At 40.6% G+C, this 16,139-nt stretch overlaps 1 protein-coding gene across 7 annotated transcripts in view; it reads left to right on the top strand.

Moving 5' to 3' along the window:
• MINDY2 (MINDY lysine 48 deubiquitinase 2) overlaps positions 1-16,139 on the top strand; it is a 97,587-nt gene that overhangs the window by 32,013 nt on the left and 49,435 nt on the right. For 4 of the 7 annotated variants that reach the window (XM_031002535.3, XM_031002536.3, XM_055363135.2 and 1 more), the window contains exons 3-4: positions 2,219-2,283; positions 10,103-10,261. In XM_031002535.3, coding sequence (XP_030858395.1) covers positions 2,219-2,283; positions 10,103-10,261 — 224 coding nt within the window. Of the gene's footprint in view, positions 1-2,218; positions 2,284-6,665; positions 6,720-10,102; positions 10,262-16,139 lie in introns of all 7 variants that reach the window. The other 3 variants (XM_031002533.3, XM_031002534.3, XM_055363134.2) reach the window with 1 other exon arrangement.

Raw genomic sequence — 16,139 nt, forward strand, 5'->3', positions numbered from 1 at the left:
CTGTATTTCCTTTTTTCCAAATGTTCACCTGGTATAAGCTAACTTATGCCAAGCCCTCTCTTCCATTTTTTTGGCCTAAAGTAGCTATCAAATTTTGGTTTCTTGTTTTCTGTTTATTTAGAATATCCCATTAGTAGCAAGGTTTTCTTAATTCTTTCCTTGACATTTTTTCTCTTTCTGTATACTCATATTTCACAACCTGATTTACCTGCAAACTGTATCATTCTTTGTCCTCTAAATTAGCCTACATATCAGTGTACTTTTCCTAAAGCATCAATTTCATTCTTCACTCCTCTACTTAAAAGTATAAAGATCCCTGTGATCTTTTACAGTCAGCCAAACTTATCAGCATATTATTTAGGATTTTCTAAAATCTTTTCAAGTTTACTCATTCAACCATGTTTGCCACTACTTTACAATATAAATCTTTTGTATTAACTCTTCATATAAGCTGTTCGTGTGACATGATCTTTCTTATATGTGCTTTCTCCATTCATTCTTCCCCTCAAAAGATGCTTTTTCTCCCATTGCCATTCCAAGTTTTCCTCATTTTTCTGCATCCAGTTTAGCTTTTTTTTTTTTTTTTTTTTTTGAAACGATTAGCCAGGTGTGGTGGTGCGTGTCTTTAGTCCCAGCTACTCAGGAAGCTGAGGTGGGAGGATCACCTGAGTCTAGGGAGGTTGAGGTTGCAGCAAGTCGTGATCACGCCACTGCACTCCAGCCTGGGCAACAGAGTAAGACTCTGTCTCAAAAAAAAAAAAAAAAAAGTCTTCTAAAATGTGCCATCTCAGTTACATCACTAAGTCTAGCTCTCACAAAAAATCAGTTAACTAGTTGTCTGGAAGGGTAGAGACAGATTAACCAGTTGACAAGATTTTTTAAAAATAAAATTTGTTTTTGTTTTTTAGACAGTCTCGCTCCATCACCCAGGCTGGAGTACAGTGGCGTGATCTTGGCTCACTGCAACCTCCACCTCCTGGGTTGAAGCAATTCTCCTGCCTCAGCCTCCTGAGTAGTTGGGACTATAGGTGCATGCCACTACGCCTGGCTAATTTTTGTATTTTTCCTAGAAACAGGATTTCGCCATGTTGGCCAGGCTGGTCTTAAACTCCTAACCTCAGGTGATCCACCCTCCTCGGCCTCCCAATGTGCTGGGATTATAGGCATGAGCCATCATGCCCAGCCCAGTTTAGCTTTTACAGTTCAATAAGAAAAGATAGGCCAGGAACGGTGGCTCATGCCTGTGATCCCAACACTTTGGGAGGCTGCAACATGGCAAGACCCCATCTCTTAAAAAAAAAAAAAAAAAAAAAAAACATGATAATTATATAGGTAGATAATTCAAAGAAAAAAGTATGTACATACAGTTAATACATAATTTGAAAGATAATATGTAGATTTAAAAGTATTAAAATTGTGATCCATATTTTTAAAAGGTACTACATATATTTAAAAGTTGCCACATATACCAAAAGGTTATACATATATTGAAAAGGTGATACCAAATAAAAACTCGTATATAAAAATACCATCTTTTTAAATGAAAAGAAAAGAAATTTTTTTTGAGGCAGAGTCTCACTTTGTTGCCCAGGCTGGAGTGCAGTGGCGTGATCTCGGCTCACTGCAGCCTCCACCTCCCAGGTTCAAGCGATTCTTCTGCCTCAGCCTCCCAAGTAGCTGGGATTACAGGCACCCGCCACCATGCCCGGCTAATTTTTGTATTTTTAGTAGAGTTGGCCAGGCTGAACTCCTGACCTCAGATGATCCACCCACCTCAGCCTCCCAAAGTGCTGGGATCACAGGCGTGAGCCACCAAACCCAGCCAGATGCCAAAATTCTCTTTTTTACTTCTCAGTGTTGCAGACATTTAGAAGACTGATAATACCCATTGTTGGTGAGGTAATCAGAAATAGTTATATTGTTGACAGCAGTGAAATTTGTTATAACCTTTGGGACCTTTATACATAATAACATGGAATGATGCTGAAATATAAAATGGAAGTAAAAAGTTCAAAAGCACTATAGTATATACATTGAAAAAATATTTGAGGTGATAGGAAAAGTTAACATTGATTTTCTCTGGGTAGGATTGGGGAGTCAATTTTATATGTCAACTATAGCTACAGTGTTTTAACATTTATAATTAAGATCTATTACTTCTGTAATCAGAAAAACAAGTTTTTAAAAGACAATTTTACAATTCTTTTTTTTTTTACAGGAGATTACATGCTTGATGCAAAGCCAAAAGAAATTTCAGAAATTCAACGTTTAAATTATGAACAGGTAATAAACAGTTTTTGTTAAAGTATATAATTTTAAAGTTTAAATATATGCATTGGTTTCTATTAGTAGCTGGCAGCATTTTTCTATAAAGGATTAGATAGTAAACACTTTAGACTTTGCAAGCCACATGTGGTCAGTCTCTATTACATATTCTTTGTTTTCTTTTTTATGCCTCTTTAAAAATATAAAATCCATTTTTAGCTCACAGCCAGATTTTTCCTTTTTTTCTCATTTTTTTCTCAGTATTTTTCCTTTTTTTTCTGATTCCATGACAGATCAAACCTAGTGTTTTTCTTGAAAAATTGACTTCCAGGTCAGTTTGTCATTGATGTATCTGTCCTCGTTTTATTTATATTTTACAATTAAGTTATGTTCAGGAGAAAGTTGAACAAATGATGTATATGGTATGTCATTAGGACAAGTTTTGCTATTTGATAGTTTCAGTATCCACATTTCTCGGCATGTTCTTTAGAGATCCTGTTCTGCAATGTAGGAGGTATCACTAGGCTTAAAATTATTGGTGCTGGAAAAAAGCAAGCGGAGCTTCATTTTCTTCAGTATTCTTCCTTTACTTGGTAATAGAAGGCAAGAAGGAATTGGCTTCTTAGAGTGGAAGGAAGTATTAGCCAGGGAAGAAAGAGACATCGTTGGAACCTTCATATTTACTTTCAAAGCAACCTTTTTTAACATACTTTCACCAGTATCAAATTTGCAAAAAGAAAGCATAACTCATTTGTCTTGCAAAATTTCTTGAATTTATTGTTCAGATAATCTAGTCTTAATAAAATTTGAAAAATTAACAAGTTGGCTGGGCGTGGTGGCTCAAGCCTGTAATCCCAGCACTTTGGGAGGCCGAGGTGGGCAGATCACGAGGTCAGGAGATGGAGACCATCCTTGTCAACATGGTGAAACCCCATTTCTACTAAAAATACAAAAAAAATTAGCTGGGCATGGTGATGCGCGCCTGTAGTCCCAGCTAGTCGTGAGGCTGAGGCAGGAGAATCACTTGAACCCAGGAGGCGGAAGTTGCAGTGAGCTGGAATCGCGCCACTATGCTCCAGCCTGGTGACAGAGCAGGACTCTGTCTCATAAAAAAAAAAAAAAAAAGAAGAATCAACAACTTACATTGCATTATATCATAAGATAGGAAATCTAGGCCAGATGCGGTGACTCATGCCTATAATCCCAGCACTTTGGGAGGCCAAGGTGGGTGGGTCACTTGAGGCCAGGAGTTCGAGACCAGCTGTCCAACATGGAAAAACCCCACCTCTACTAAAAATACAAAAATTGACCGAGTGTAATGGCACGTACCTGTAGTCCCAGCTACTCAGGAGGTTGAGGCATGAGAATTGCTTGAACCAGGGAGGCGGAGGTTGCAGTGAGCCGAGATTGAGTCACTACACTCCATCCTGGGCGGCAGAGGGAGACTCTGCCTCAAAAAATAAGAGGCCGGGCGTGGTGGCTCACGCCTGTAATTCCAGCACTTTGGTAGGCCAAGGCAGGCGGATCACGAGGTCAGGAGATCGAGACCATCCTGGCTAACATGGTGAAACCGCAGCTCTACTGAAAAAAAAAAAAAAAAATACAAAAAATTAGCCGGGCGTGGTGGCGGGCGCCTGTAAGTCTTAGCTACTCCGGAGGCTGAGGCGGGAGAATGGCGTGAACCTGGGAGGCGGAGCTTGGAGTGAGCTGAGATCGCGCCACTGCGCTCCAGCCGGGGCGACAAAAAAAAAAAGGAGGAGGAGGAGAAGGAAAAGAAAGGAAATCTGTAGCTAAAGCCAGATTTGTATTCTAAGTGATTTAAATTTTATCAGGGGAATTTGTATCTTAAAACAGTGATATTTAAACATTTTTAGCAATAGAAACCTCTTTTCAAATGAAATCTTATCCCAGCTTCCAATATATAAAACCAGTACATGATAAGTATAAAGTGATAAAGTTTAATTTATATCATGTATTTATGAAATTTATATCATTTCTTACTGAAATCATGAAGCTATTTTTATTAAAAACTTAAAATTAGGGACTGCGGATGATAGCTGCAGTCTGATATCAACCTCCAAATTCATTTTACTTTCGTTGCCTAATCCTGAGAAAATCTTGATTGAAATGAGAAAATCTTAATTTTCGTGTTTGCAAGCACCAGGCGTGGTGGCTCATGCCTGTAATCCCAGCACTTTGGGAGGCCAAAGCAGGCGGATTGCTTGAGCCCAGGAGTGAGACCAGCCTGGGCAACATGGCAAAACCCTGTCTCTACAAAAAATACAAAACATTTGCCAGGCATGATGGCACACGCCTATAGTCTCAGCTACTTGGGAGGCTGAGGTTAGAGGATCGCTTGAGCCCAGGAGGCAGAGGTTGCTGTGAGCCAAATCACGCCACTGCATTCCAGCCTGGACAACAGAGTGAGACCCTGTTACAAAAAAAAGAAAAGAAAAGAAAACTGTTTGCAGCCAGTCACAGTGGTTCACAGCTGTGATTCCAGGTACTCAGGAGACTGAGGCAGGAGGATTACTTGAGCCTAGGAGTTCAAGACCAATCCGGGTGTGATATAGTAAGACTCCATCTCAAAAAATTAAGAAAGAAAGAAAAATAAAAATGCTTGCAAATGTTATCAGCATTTGGTTTAAGTCCATCTTGCATTGGAATACACTCCCATCACACTGATCAGGATTCTTGAAGGGAAATTGGAAGTATTGGCTCAAAGTTGAAACAAAGGATATCTAACAACTGCTTGCATTTCTCATAAACATATCAGGCAAAAAGTACCCTGCTTTTAAAATAAACAATGAAACTATAAGGTGTTATTATTACATTACTGTTTTGAAAATAGTGTATGTCAAGCTTATATGGCTGGGCTGAGTCTAAGCTAATGTGTAATGTTCCACAAGTGTGATGTAATAGTGTTCTTTTTTGTATAATTTTACGTGAACAGATGTCTTCAAACCTAATTTTAGAAAGACCAACACACAGCTGCAATATTCCCAATTAAAACTCTTTACCAGAAGTTGTATTGTAAGCAAAGAGCCTATTTTTTCCAGTTTTGTCTAATAACGTACTGACAGCACAAGAAAACATGATGTGTGTATTCATAACAAATTTTTAATGAGTGCAAATATATTCTTAAAATATATTTTGTATTTAAATTTAAAATATTTGACCATGTTAAAAGTTCCTTTGAAAAGAGTTCTAAGAAACAGTTTAACCACTGCCTTAAAGGATCCACTAGTACTCCCTTCTTGTGAGGTAAGCAACCATAGCTCACATTTATATTTTGTAATATTAAGTATAATTTGGAATTAGGAACAAAGTGGCAAAATACTTACCCAAGAGTTTAAAACCCTTTTAAAATAAGTTTGTTTGGCTTATCAGTTGTTGTTTTTTATTAAGACAGAGTCTCTGCTGGGCACAGTGGCACACGCCTGTAATCCCAGCACTTTGGGAGGCTGAGGCGGGGGGATCACAAGGTCTGGAGATCGAGACCATGCTGGCTAACACAGTGAAACCCCATCTCTACTAAAAATACAAAAAATTAGCTGGGCGTGGTGACACGCACCTGTGGTCCCAGCTACTCGAGAGGCTGAGGCAGATGGAACCCTTGAACCCAGGAGGTGGAGGTTGCAGTGAGCCGAGATCATGCCACTGCACTCCAGCCCGGGTGACAGAGCGAGACTCCGTCTCAAAAAAACAATAAAAGAAAAGACAAAGTCTCCCTCTGTTGTACAGGCTGGAGTGTAGTGGCATGATCTCAGCTCAGTACAACTTCCGCCTTTCAGGTTCAAGAGATTCTCATGCGTCAGCCTCCCAATTAGCTGGGATTGCAGGCATGTGCCACCACTCCTGGCTAATTGTTTTCTTTTTAGTAGAGATGGCATTTCACCATGTTGGCCATGCTGGTCTCGAACTCCTCGCCTCAAGTGATCCACCTGTCTGGGATTACAGGCGTGAGTCAACGCGCCAACTTTTTTTTTTTTTTTTTTTTTGAGACAGGGTCTCACTCTGTCACTTTGTCTGGTTTGCCGTGGTGCTATCGTGGCTTACTGCAGCCTCAAACTCCTGGGCTCAAGTGATCTGCTCACCTCAGCCTCCCAAAGTGCTGGGATTACAGGGATGAGCCACTGTAACTGGCCTCTTTTATCAGTTTTATTAATCTTTATGAAGATATCAAATGGTGTTAACTCAGTTGTTTTAATATTAAATAATGGGGAATAATTGTAGCAAATATATGAAGGTATAAGCATGAGCCCAGAGCCATTAGAAATCATATTGCCCCTAAAGGAAGTTGGGTGGTTGACAAACAAGAATTTACAAAAATAGAGGAAAATCTGGTGGTTGTAAAACTATAATTCTTAGATTGCTCACTGTTGTTACTATTTTTTCAGATTCATCATTGCTGTAGATTTAAGAAAAGTTCTAAAACACTTAAGGGAAAAAATGTAAGCTGGTTGTTTTTAAGCGTTCAATTTTTGGGAAGGTTGAGAAAATATGTTTTTTGGGGGGAACAGTAGGAAGAGATGAAACTGACAAAGGTTAAAGACTGCAGTATAACAATGTTATCCTATTATAAATGCATCATTCATTAATTTAAAACATTTGAATGATTTCTGTTTACAGTCTGTACAGTCTGTTAGAATGGAATTTTATGAATTATTTCATAAAACAGAACTTCATTTTTGTAACCTAAATTTGTCTTTTTCAAATTCCAAAGAGAATCCGTAGTTTTAATGTAAGATTTCCTTCATTTTCACCCTTTTTATTATCAAACCCCTCTACAAACTATAGTCTACTGTTCGTATTTTGTATCTTTAGTATCTTGTACAATGTCTGATTAGCAGTAGGGATTCAGTAAAAGTGTGTTAAATTTTATGTATTGGTTTTTCTTTATTCTTTCAAATGTATTGTCTATACATATGTCCATACTTAATGTGTTAACGTGCTTAGAAAAGCATTTTGAAATAGTCTTTTTTTTTTTTTTTTGAGACGGAGTCTTGCTCTGTCGCCCAGGCTGGAGTGCAGTGGCGCGATCTCCACTCACTGCAAGCTCCGCCTCTCGGGTTTACGCCATTCTGTTGCCTCAGCCTCCCGAGTAGCTGAGACTACAGCGCCCGCCATCACGCCTGGTTAAAATTTTTTTGTATTTTTTAGTAGAGACGGGGTTTCACCGTGTTAGCCAGGATGGTCTCGATCTCCTGACCTTGTGATCCGCCCGCCTCGGCCTCCCAAAGTGCTGGGATTACAGGCGTGAGCCATTGCGCCCGGCCTAAAATAGTCTTTATTCCAGATGTATATGACTACATTTATTGAGAAAACTGATGTGGACAGAATGACTCCTTAATTTGACAAACAAGTCTTTGTGACCCAGCCTCTGCCTGTCTCTTAGACTTTATCTCCTACAACTTTTCACTTTTATTTTGTCCCAGCCGCACTGGGCCCCATGCTATTCCATGGACACAGTAATAAACTCGTTTTTGCACTGGCATCTACTTTGGAATGCTCTTTGCCCAGAGCTTCCTAACATTTAGTGCTCACTGTAGTCTCTATTCTAGTGTCATTTTCAAGGAGGCCTGTCTCCCTCACCTCCCTCTCCTTCTTTCCTCTCCCATTTACACTCCCCACTCCCTTCCCTCCCTCTCTCCCTCACTCCCTTCCTTCCATCCTTCCTTCCTTTTCAGTGCATTCACTGCAAAATTAAGTATGGAAAGTACTGAGGCTTTCTATATACCTCCTGTTCCTCCTAACCCCACACACACAGCTTCCCCCACTGTCAACATCCTGCACCAGAGTGGTTCATTTATTATTGATAAACTGGCAATGCCACATCATTATCACCCAGAGTCTATAATTTACTCTTTCTTGGTTCTGTATATTCTATGGATTTTGAAAAATGTATAATGACACATATCTACCATTACAGTATCATACAGAATAGTTTCACTGTCCTAAAAGTTCTCTGTACTCTGCCTGTTCATTCCTCCCTTCCCTTAATCCTTGGCAACCACTGATCTTTTTTACTGTCTCTGTATACTTGCCCTTTCCAGAATGTCATTTGGAATTATACAGTATGTAGCCTTTTCATATTAGCTTGTTTTCTTTACTACTACGTATTTAAGTTTCCTCTGTGTCTTTTCATGGCTTGATAGCTCATTTCTATTTTTTTTAATTGTGTTAAAAACCACATATTATAAAATATATGGGTTTTTTTTTTTTTTTTTTTTTGAGACAGAGTCTCGCTCTGTCACCCAGGCTGGAGTGCAGTGGCACAATCTCGGCTCACTGCAAGCTCCGCCTGCTGGGTTCACGCCATTCTCCTGCCTCAGCCTCCCGAGTAGCTGGGACTACAGGTGCCCACCACCATGCCCGACTAATTTTTTGTATTTTTAGTAGAGATGGGGTTTCACCGTGTTAGCCAAGATGGTCTCGATCTCCTGACCTCGTGATCCACCCGCCTCAGCCTCCCAAAGTGCTGGGATTACAGGTGTGAGCCACCGTGCCCAGCCACTTTTTCATCTTTAAAACTGAGACTTGCCAGACGTGGTGGCTTATGTCTGTAATCCCAATACGTTGAGAGGCTGAGGCGGAGAATCACTTGAGCTCAGAAATTCAGGACCAGCCTGGGTAACACAGTGAGACCCCGTCTCTACAAAATATCAAAAACATTAGCTGGGCATGGTAGCATGTACCTGTAGCCCCAGCTACATGGGAGACTGAGATGGGAGGATCACTTGAGCCCAGGAGTTGAGGCTGTGGTGAGCCATGATCATACCACTGCACTCTAGCCTGGGCAACAGAGTGAGACCCTATATCCATCAAACAACCCCCCTTTTCCACTTCCCCCAATCCCCTGGAAACAACCATTCTGCTTTCTGTTTTTATGATTTTGATGACTCTAAATATCTCATATAAGTAGAATCATACAGTATTTTTACTTTTGTGACTGGCTTATTTCACTCAGCATGATGTCCTCAAGGTTCATCTGGTTGTAGCATCTGACAGGATTTCCTTTTTTTTAAGGCTGAATAATATTCCATTGTATGTATATATCTCATTTTCTTTATTCATTTGTCAGTTGTAACTAAGAATAGATAAAGAATTATGAATAATGTTGCAATGAGCGTGGGTGTACAACTGTCTGTTCAAGATCCTACTTTCAGTTATTTTAGATTCACCAGTAGGAGAGGCCTTCTTCCTCTTTGACTTGAAAAACATTTGACTTTAGACTTTGTGGTCTAAAATAGGTCCTTCATTTCTGTTACTCTCTACAACTTCATCTTGTTCAGTTTTTCTTACTAATACTTGACATTGTTTTATATATATACATATTTATCTCTCCCAATAGAATGTTAGTTGCATAAGAGCATGGACTTTGTCTTGTTTTGTTTCGTTTTTTGAGACAGAGTCTCGCTCTGTTGCCCAGGCTGGAATGCAGTGGCACAATCTCGGCTCACTGCAACCTACACCTACTGGGTTCAAGTGATCCTCCCACCTCAGCCTCCCAAGTAGCTGGGACTACAGGCACATGCCACTACGCCCAGCTAATTTTTGTATTTTCAGAGACAGGGTTTCACCATGTTGGCCAGGCTGGTCTCAAACTCCTGACCTCAAGTGATCCGCCCACCTCAGTGTCTGTTTTATTCATTGTTATATCTTTCAAACTCCAACTAGCTTCTGACACATAGTAGATACTCAATAATAAAAATATGTTGAATTGAATTTATTGGATAAAATGGAAAATTAAAAGTAAATGTGCTTGTACTTGAATATCTTTTTTGTTCTCGTTTTGATGTTTCTGAATTAGAACTTTCCCCTTTTCTATTTTCAGAATATGAGTGATGCCATGGCAATTTTGCACAAACTACAGACAGGCCTGGATGTAAATGTAAGATTCACTGGTGTTCGAGTGTTTGAATATACACCAGAATGCATAGTATTTGATCTTCTTGATATTCCTTTGTACCATGGGTGGTTAGTAGACCCTCAGGTAAGTCGAAGAATTTAAATTATGTAAACACAAATACAGGAAAAATGTATTAATTTGGCAAATTAATCTCAATTTATATTTTTTGTTACTTACTTTTTTTGTACTTTTGCCTGGAATTAGCCAAACTATGAGGTTAAGAACAGAGTCCTCCAGACTACTAAGTCTGCCCAAGGCTTCTGACCGCAACTCTAAGGAGCTAGGGCCCAACTACAAGGTTAGAGGGAAGAGCTCATAGAAGACCACCCGTACTTCTCACACCAATCACAAGTTCAGAGGTTTCCCAAAACTACCCTCAGGTTCAGTAATTCACCAGAGTGACTAACAGGACTCCCTGAAACCTTTTATACTCACCATTACAGTTTATTACAGGGCAAAGATACAGGTTAAAATTAGCAAAGGAAAGAGACACATAACGGCAGAATCTAGGAGGGTTCCAACTGTGAAGCTTCCCTTGGATCCTCAGGACATCATACCCTCCTGGAATTGATGTATGACAATATGCATGGAGTGCTGCCAATCCTGGAAGTTCACCCCACCTTCAGTGTTCAGATTTTTTATTGAGATTTCATTATGTAGGTATGATTTAATTTATTGCCCATGTAATTGAACCCAGACTCCTACCCTTCCCTCCCTGGAAGCTGAGCTGACACCATGTGGTTCAAGGGATCCATCATTAGTATAAACTGCAGGTATGGCCCAAGGGGCCCACAATAAATAACACAGTCACTCCTATTGGTACGGAAATGCCAAGATTTAGAAGTTATTTCACAGGAGCTGGGACAAAGGTCAAACCTCTCTTTGGGCAAGACCGTATTCTTTATTGCATAGCTTTGAAAAGAGATTTTGTATTACCCAAACATTTATTTTAAAAAGGCACCCCCATATATCCATCACTCTAACTGTACATTTCTAAATGTACATTGACCTTTGGTATATTAGTCTAGCAATCCAGATTTTGCCTCTTGTTAAGCGTATCAGGGTCCTGGCAAGAAGGAGACGACACACTTAAGGATAACTGTCAAAAGTTTAATGAAGAGACTATTTACAAAGGTGTGGGCAAAGTTAAGGGGAACAAGTAAGAGATGGTGTAGCATCTTAGACCTAGCAACAGCAGAAAATAATTGCCACTCCTAACTCTGAAGAGACAAGGAGAGGGAATACTTAGCAGAACACAGCAAGATTGATTAGTAAAGCACAGAGCTCCTGACCAGGAGATGTGACCTTCAGGAGAGGAATACTACCCCCAAGCTATGGCCCAGCAGGGAAAGAGCATAGGTAATACATTCTCTGACTCCCAATTTCTGATTTCCTCTAGTAGCTCCCTTTGGCCAAATTCAGCTGATTATTAGAGAGTAGGAATTCCAGTTGCTGCAGTCCATAGAGGTTAGTCTCCCGAATAGAGAAGAAATGGAGAGTCAATTGGAAGGGTGAAAGGAAAAAATAATTCTACTATAACATACTCAATTTTTAAATAGGTTAGAGTCTTCTCTTTTCCACTGATCTGTGTTGTGTCTACTCCTATACTGTTTTAATATTATTTTCACTTACTTACATTTTTTAACATAAAGTAAGATTCAAATTTCAAAATAATATTGGTTAATTGTAAACTTTAAAAGAAAAAGACAAAGGAATCATACCAGCCAATGCCTTTCAAATTTATTTTGTTTTATGGTATGAGGTGAGAATTTACCTTTTTTATAAATTAAACTTTTTATTTTGAGGTAATTATAGATTCACATGCCAGTGTAAGAAATAATAAAGAACAGGCTGGGCGCAGTGGCTCACGCCTGTAATCCCAATACTTTGGGAGGCCAAGGCGGGTGGATCATGAGGTCAGGAGTTCGAGATCAGTCTGGCCAAGATGGTGAAACCCTGTGTCTACTAAAAAATACAAAAATTAGCTGGGTGCAGTGGCGGGCGCCTGTAATCCTAGCTACTCAGGAGGCCAAGGCAGGAGAATCACTTAAACCCGGGAGGTGGAGTTTGCAGTGAGCCGAGATGGTGCCACTGCATTCTAGCCTGGCCAACAGAGCAACAGTCCGTCTCAAAAAAAAAAAAAGAAAAGAAATAATAAAGAATGATCCCTCATACCTTTTACCCAGTTTTCCCCAATGGGAAAATTTAGTAATTTTGCAAAATTTAGTAAAATATCAAAACCAGGAAATTGACATTAATAAAGTCGAGATACATGGCTGGACACAGTGGCTCATGCCTGTAATCCTAGAACTTTGGGAGGCCAAGGCAAGAGGATCAGTTGGGCCCAGGAATTCAAGACTAGTCTGGGCAGCATGGCAAAACCTTATTTCTACAAAAATAAAAAATTAGCTAGGCATGATGGAACATGCCTGTAGTCCCAGCTATTCAGGAAGCTGAGGTGGGAGGATCACTTGTGCCCAGGAGGTTGAAGCTGCAGTGAGCTGTGATCACACTACTGCGTTCCAGCCTGAGAGAAAGAGCGAGACCCTGTCTCAAAATAAATAGAGAAATAAGTAAATAAATAAAATCAAGATACGGCACATTTCTGTTAACACAAGAATCCCGCCTGATGCCCTTTTATATCCACACCCACTTCTTTCACACCCTTACCCTCTTCTTAACCCCTGACAACCACTAATCTTTCTCCATTTCTATAATTTTGTTATTTTGAGAATATTATATACAGTGTGTAATCTTTTTGGATTGCATTTCATACTCACCATAAGTCTCCAAAGCATCATCCAGATTGTTGCATCTATCAATAGTTTGCTTCTGTTCATTACTGAGTAGTATTTTGTGGTGTGGACCTACCGCAGTTTTACTTGTTAAAGAGCATCTGGGTGTTTTCCTGCCGGGCACGGTGGCTCACGCCTGTAATCTCAGCACTTTGGAAGGCTGAGGCGGGTGAATCACTTGAGACTAGGAGTTCGAGACCAGCCTGGCCAACATGGCGAAACCCCGTCTCTACTAAAAATACAAAAATCAGCTGGCTGTCATGGCGTGTGCCTGTAATCCCAACTACTTGGGGAGGCTGAGGCAGGAGAATCACTTGAACCCAGGAGGTGGCGGCTGCAGTGAGCCAAGATCATGCCACTTCTCTCCAGCCTGGGTGATGGAGCAAGACTCTATCTCAAACTGCTGTAAACATTTGTGTACAGGTACGTTTTTCATTTCTCTGGGTTAAATGCCCAGGAGTGCAGTTGGTGGGTTATATTGTAGTTGCTTGTGGGTTTGTGTGTTTGTTTGTTTGTTTTTTAAGAGACAGGGTCTCTTTGTTGCCCAGGCTGGACTTGAATTCCTGGGCTTAAGTGATCCTCTTGCCGCAGCCTCCCAAGTAGCTGGGACTACAGGCATGCACCATTATGCCCCGTTAACTTGTGTATTTTTTTTTTTTAAGAAAGCGACAAACTGTTTGCTAGATTACCTGTAGAAAAGTTTACATTCCCACCAGTAACATATGAGTGATCCAGTTTCTCTGCATCTTCATCAGCATTTAATGTTGTCACTATTTTTTATTTTAGCCATTCTTAGGTAGCAATATTTCACTGTAGTTTTAATTTGCATTTCTTTTTTTTTTTTTTTTAATTTGAGATGGAGTATCATTCTGTTGCCCAGGCTGGAGTGCAGTGTCACAATCTTTGCTCACTGCACCCTCCTCCTCCCAGGTTCAAGTGATGCTCCTGCCTCGACCTCCCGAGTAGCTGGGATTACAGGCGCCCACCACCACGCCTGGCGAATTTTTTTGTATTTTTAGTAGAGACAGGGTTTCACCATGTTGGTCAGACTGGTCATGAACTCCTGACTTCAGGTGATCCACCTGCCTCGGCCTCCCAAAGTGCTGAGATTACAGGCGTGAGCCGTCGCACCCAGCCTAATTTGCATTTCTTTAACGGCTAATGATGCTGAACATCTTTTGATGTGCTTGTTTGCCATTTGCATATTCTTTTTAGTAAAATTTCTCTTCATGTCTTTTGCCCACTTTCTAATTAGATTGGTTCTTTACAGTTGAGTTTTGTTTTTGTTTTTTTTTTTTTTTTGACACAGGGTCTTACTGAGTCACCCAGGCTGGAGTGCAGTGGCATGATCATAGCTCACTGCAGCCTCAAACTCCTGAGCTCATGTGATCCTCCTGCCTCAGCTTCCTAAGTAGCTGGGCACATGCCACCATACCCTGCTCACTTTTTAATTTTTTGTAGAAATGAGATCTCGCCATATTGCTCAGGCTGGTCTCGAACTCCTGGGCTCAAATGATCCTCCCTCCTCAGCCTCCCAAAGTGTGAGACTACAGCTGTGAGCCACCATGTCCAGCCCTTTTCCCCATTTTTTTAATTTGGCTATGTGTCTTTTTGTAATTGAGTTGCAAATGTTCTTGATGTGTTCTAAGCACAAATCTCTTGTCAGATATATGACTTGGAAATATTCTTTAATTTTTACTTTTTTTTTTTTTTTTTTTTTTTTTAAGAAACGGCGTGTCACTGTATGACACGCTTGAACTCCCAGGCTGGTCTTGAACTCCTGGCCTCAAGCAGTCTTCCCACCTCAGCCTCTCAGAGTGCCGAGGTTACAAATGTGAGCCACTGTGCCTGGACTTAATTTCAGTGAAGTTCACTTTATTTTTTCTTTTGTCCCTTATGCTTTTGGTGTCCTATCTAAGAGGGCTTTGCCTAACCAAAAATCAAGAAGATTTAGTTCTTTATTTTCTATTAAGAGTTTTATAGTTTTAGCACTTACATTTATGAATATGGTCAATGTTGGGTTAATTTTTGTATGTGGTTCGAGGAAAGGGCCCAACTTTATTCATATACATGTAGATAGCCAGTTGCCCTAGTACCATTTGCTGAAAAGGTTATTCTTACCCTGTTGAATTGTCTTGAACTTAGCATGATCTTTGTAAAATAAATCCTTCCCTTTACCCTTCCCTCCTCATTGCCTTAAAAGCATCCAGTTTAATTAAAATAAGATTTAAAATCCTTATAAGTATTTATGGGGTTTTTTTGTTTTTGTTTTTTGTTTTTTTGAGACAGAGTCTCGCTGTGTCACCCAGGCTGGAGTGCAGTGGCACAGTCTTGGTTCACTGCAGCCTCAACCTCCTGTGCTCAAGCAATCCTCCCTACTCAGCCCCCCAGTAGTTGGGACTACAGGTGCACACCAGCACGCCTGGCAATTTTTGTATTTTTTATAGAGACAGGATTTCACCATGTTGCCCAGGCTGGTCTGAAACTCCTAGCCTCAAGCGATCCTCCCACCTTGGGCTCCCAAAGTGCTGCATTACAGGCATGAGCCACTGTGCTTGGCTCAAGAAGAAAGGATATTATTTCCTTCTTTTTCTTTTTTCTTTTTCTTTTTTTTTTGGACGGAGTCTCACTCTGTCGCCAGGCTAGAGTGCTATGGCGTGATCTCGGCTCACTGCAACCTCCATCTCCCGGGTTCAAGTGATTCTCCTGCCTCAGTCTCCTGAGCAGCTGGGACTATAGGCGCGCACCAGCATGCCCAGCTAATCTTTGTATTTTTAGTAGAGACGGGGCTTCATCATGTTGGTCAGGATGGTCTCGATCTCTTGACCTCGTGATCCGTCTGCCTCGGCCTCCCAAAGTGCTGGGATTACAGGCCTGAGCCACCACGCCCAGCCAAAAGACTATTATTTCTTTACCTGATTAACTGTCATCTCCCACTAGAATATAGGTTTCATAAGGGCTGGACTCGGCATAGTATTTAGAACAGTGCCTGGCACATAAGTAAATATTGACTGATGGAATGCAGCATACATGTGTGCATCCATTAACTCTAGGAAACCAGAGATCATAATAGCAAGGACTTGGCAGTGCTTTTTTTTCATCTCTGTCCATTGGTAAAAGCTGCTGGGATTCAGGAGAATGGAAGGATGGTTTACTATAAGCAAGGC

The sequence above is a fragment of the Gorilla gorilla genome, chromosome 16 (genome assembly GCF_029281585.2).
Source record: "Gorilla gorilla gorilla isolate KB3781 chromosome 16, NHGRI_mGorGor1-v2.1_pri, whole genome shotgun sequence".
Lineage (NCBI taxonomy): Eukaryota > Metazoa > Chordata > Mammalia > Primates > Hominidae > Gorilla > Gorilla gorilla.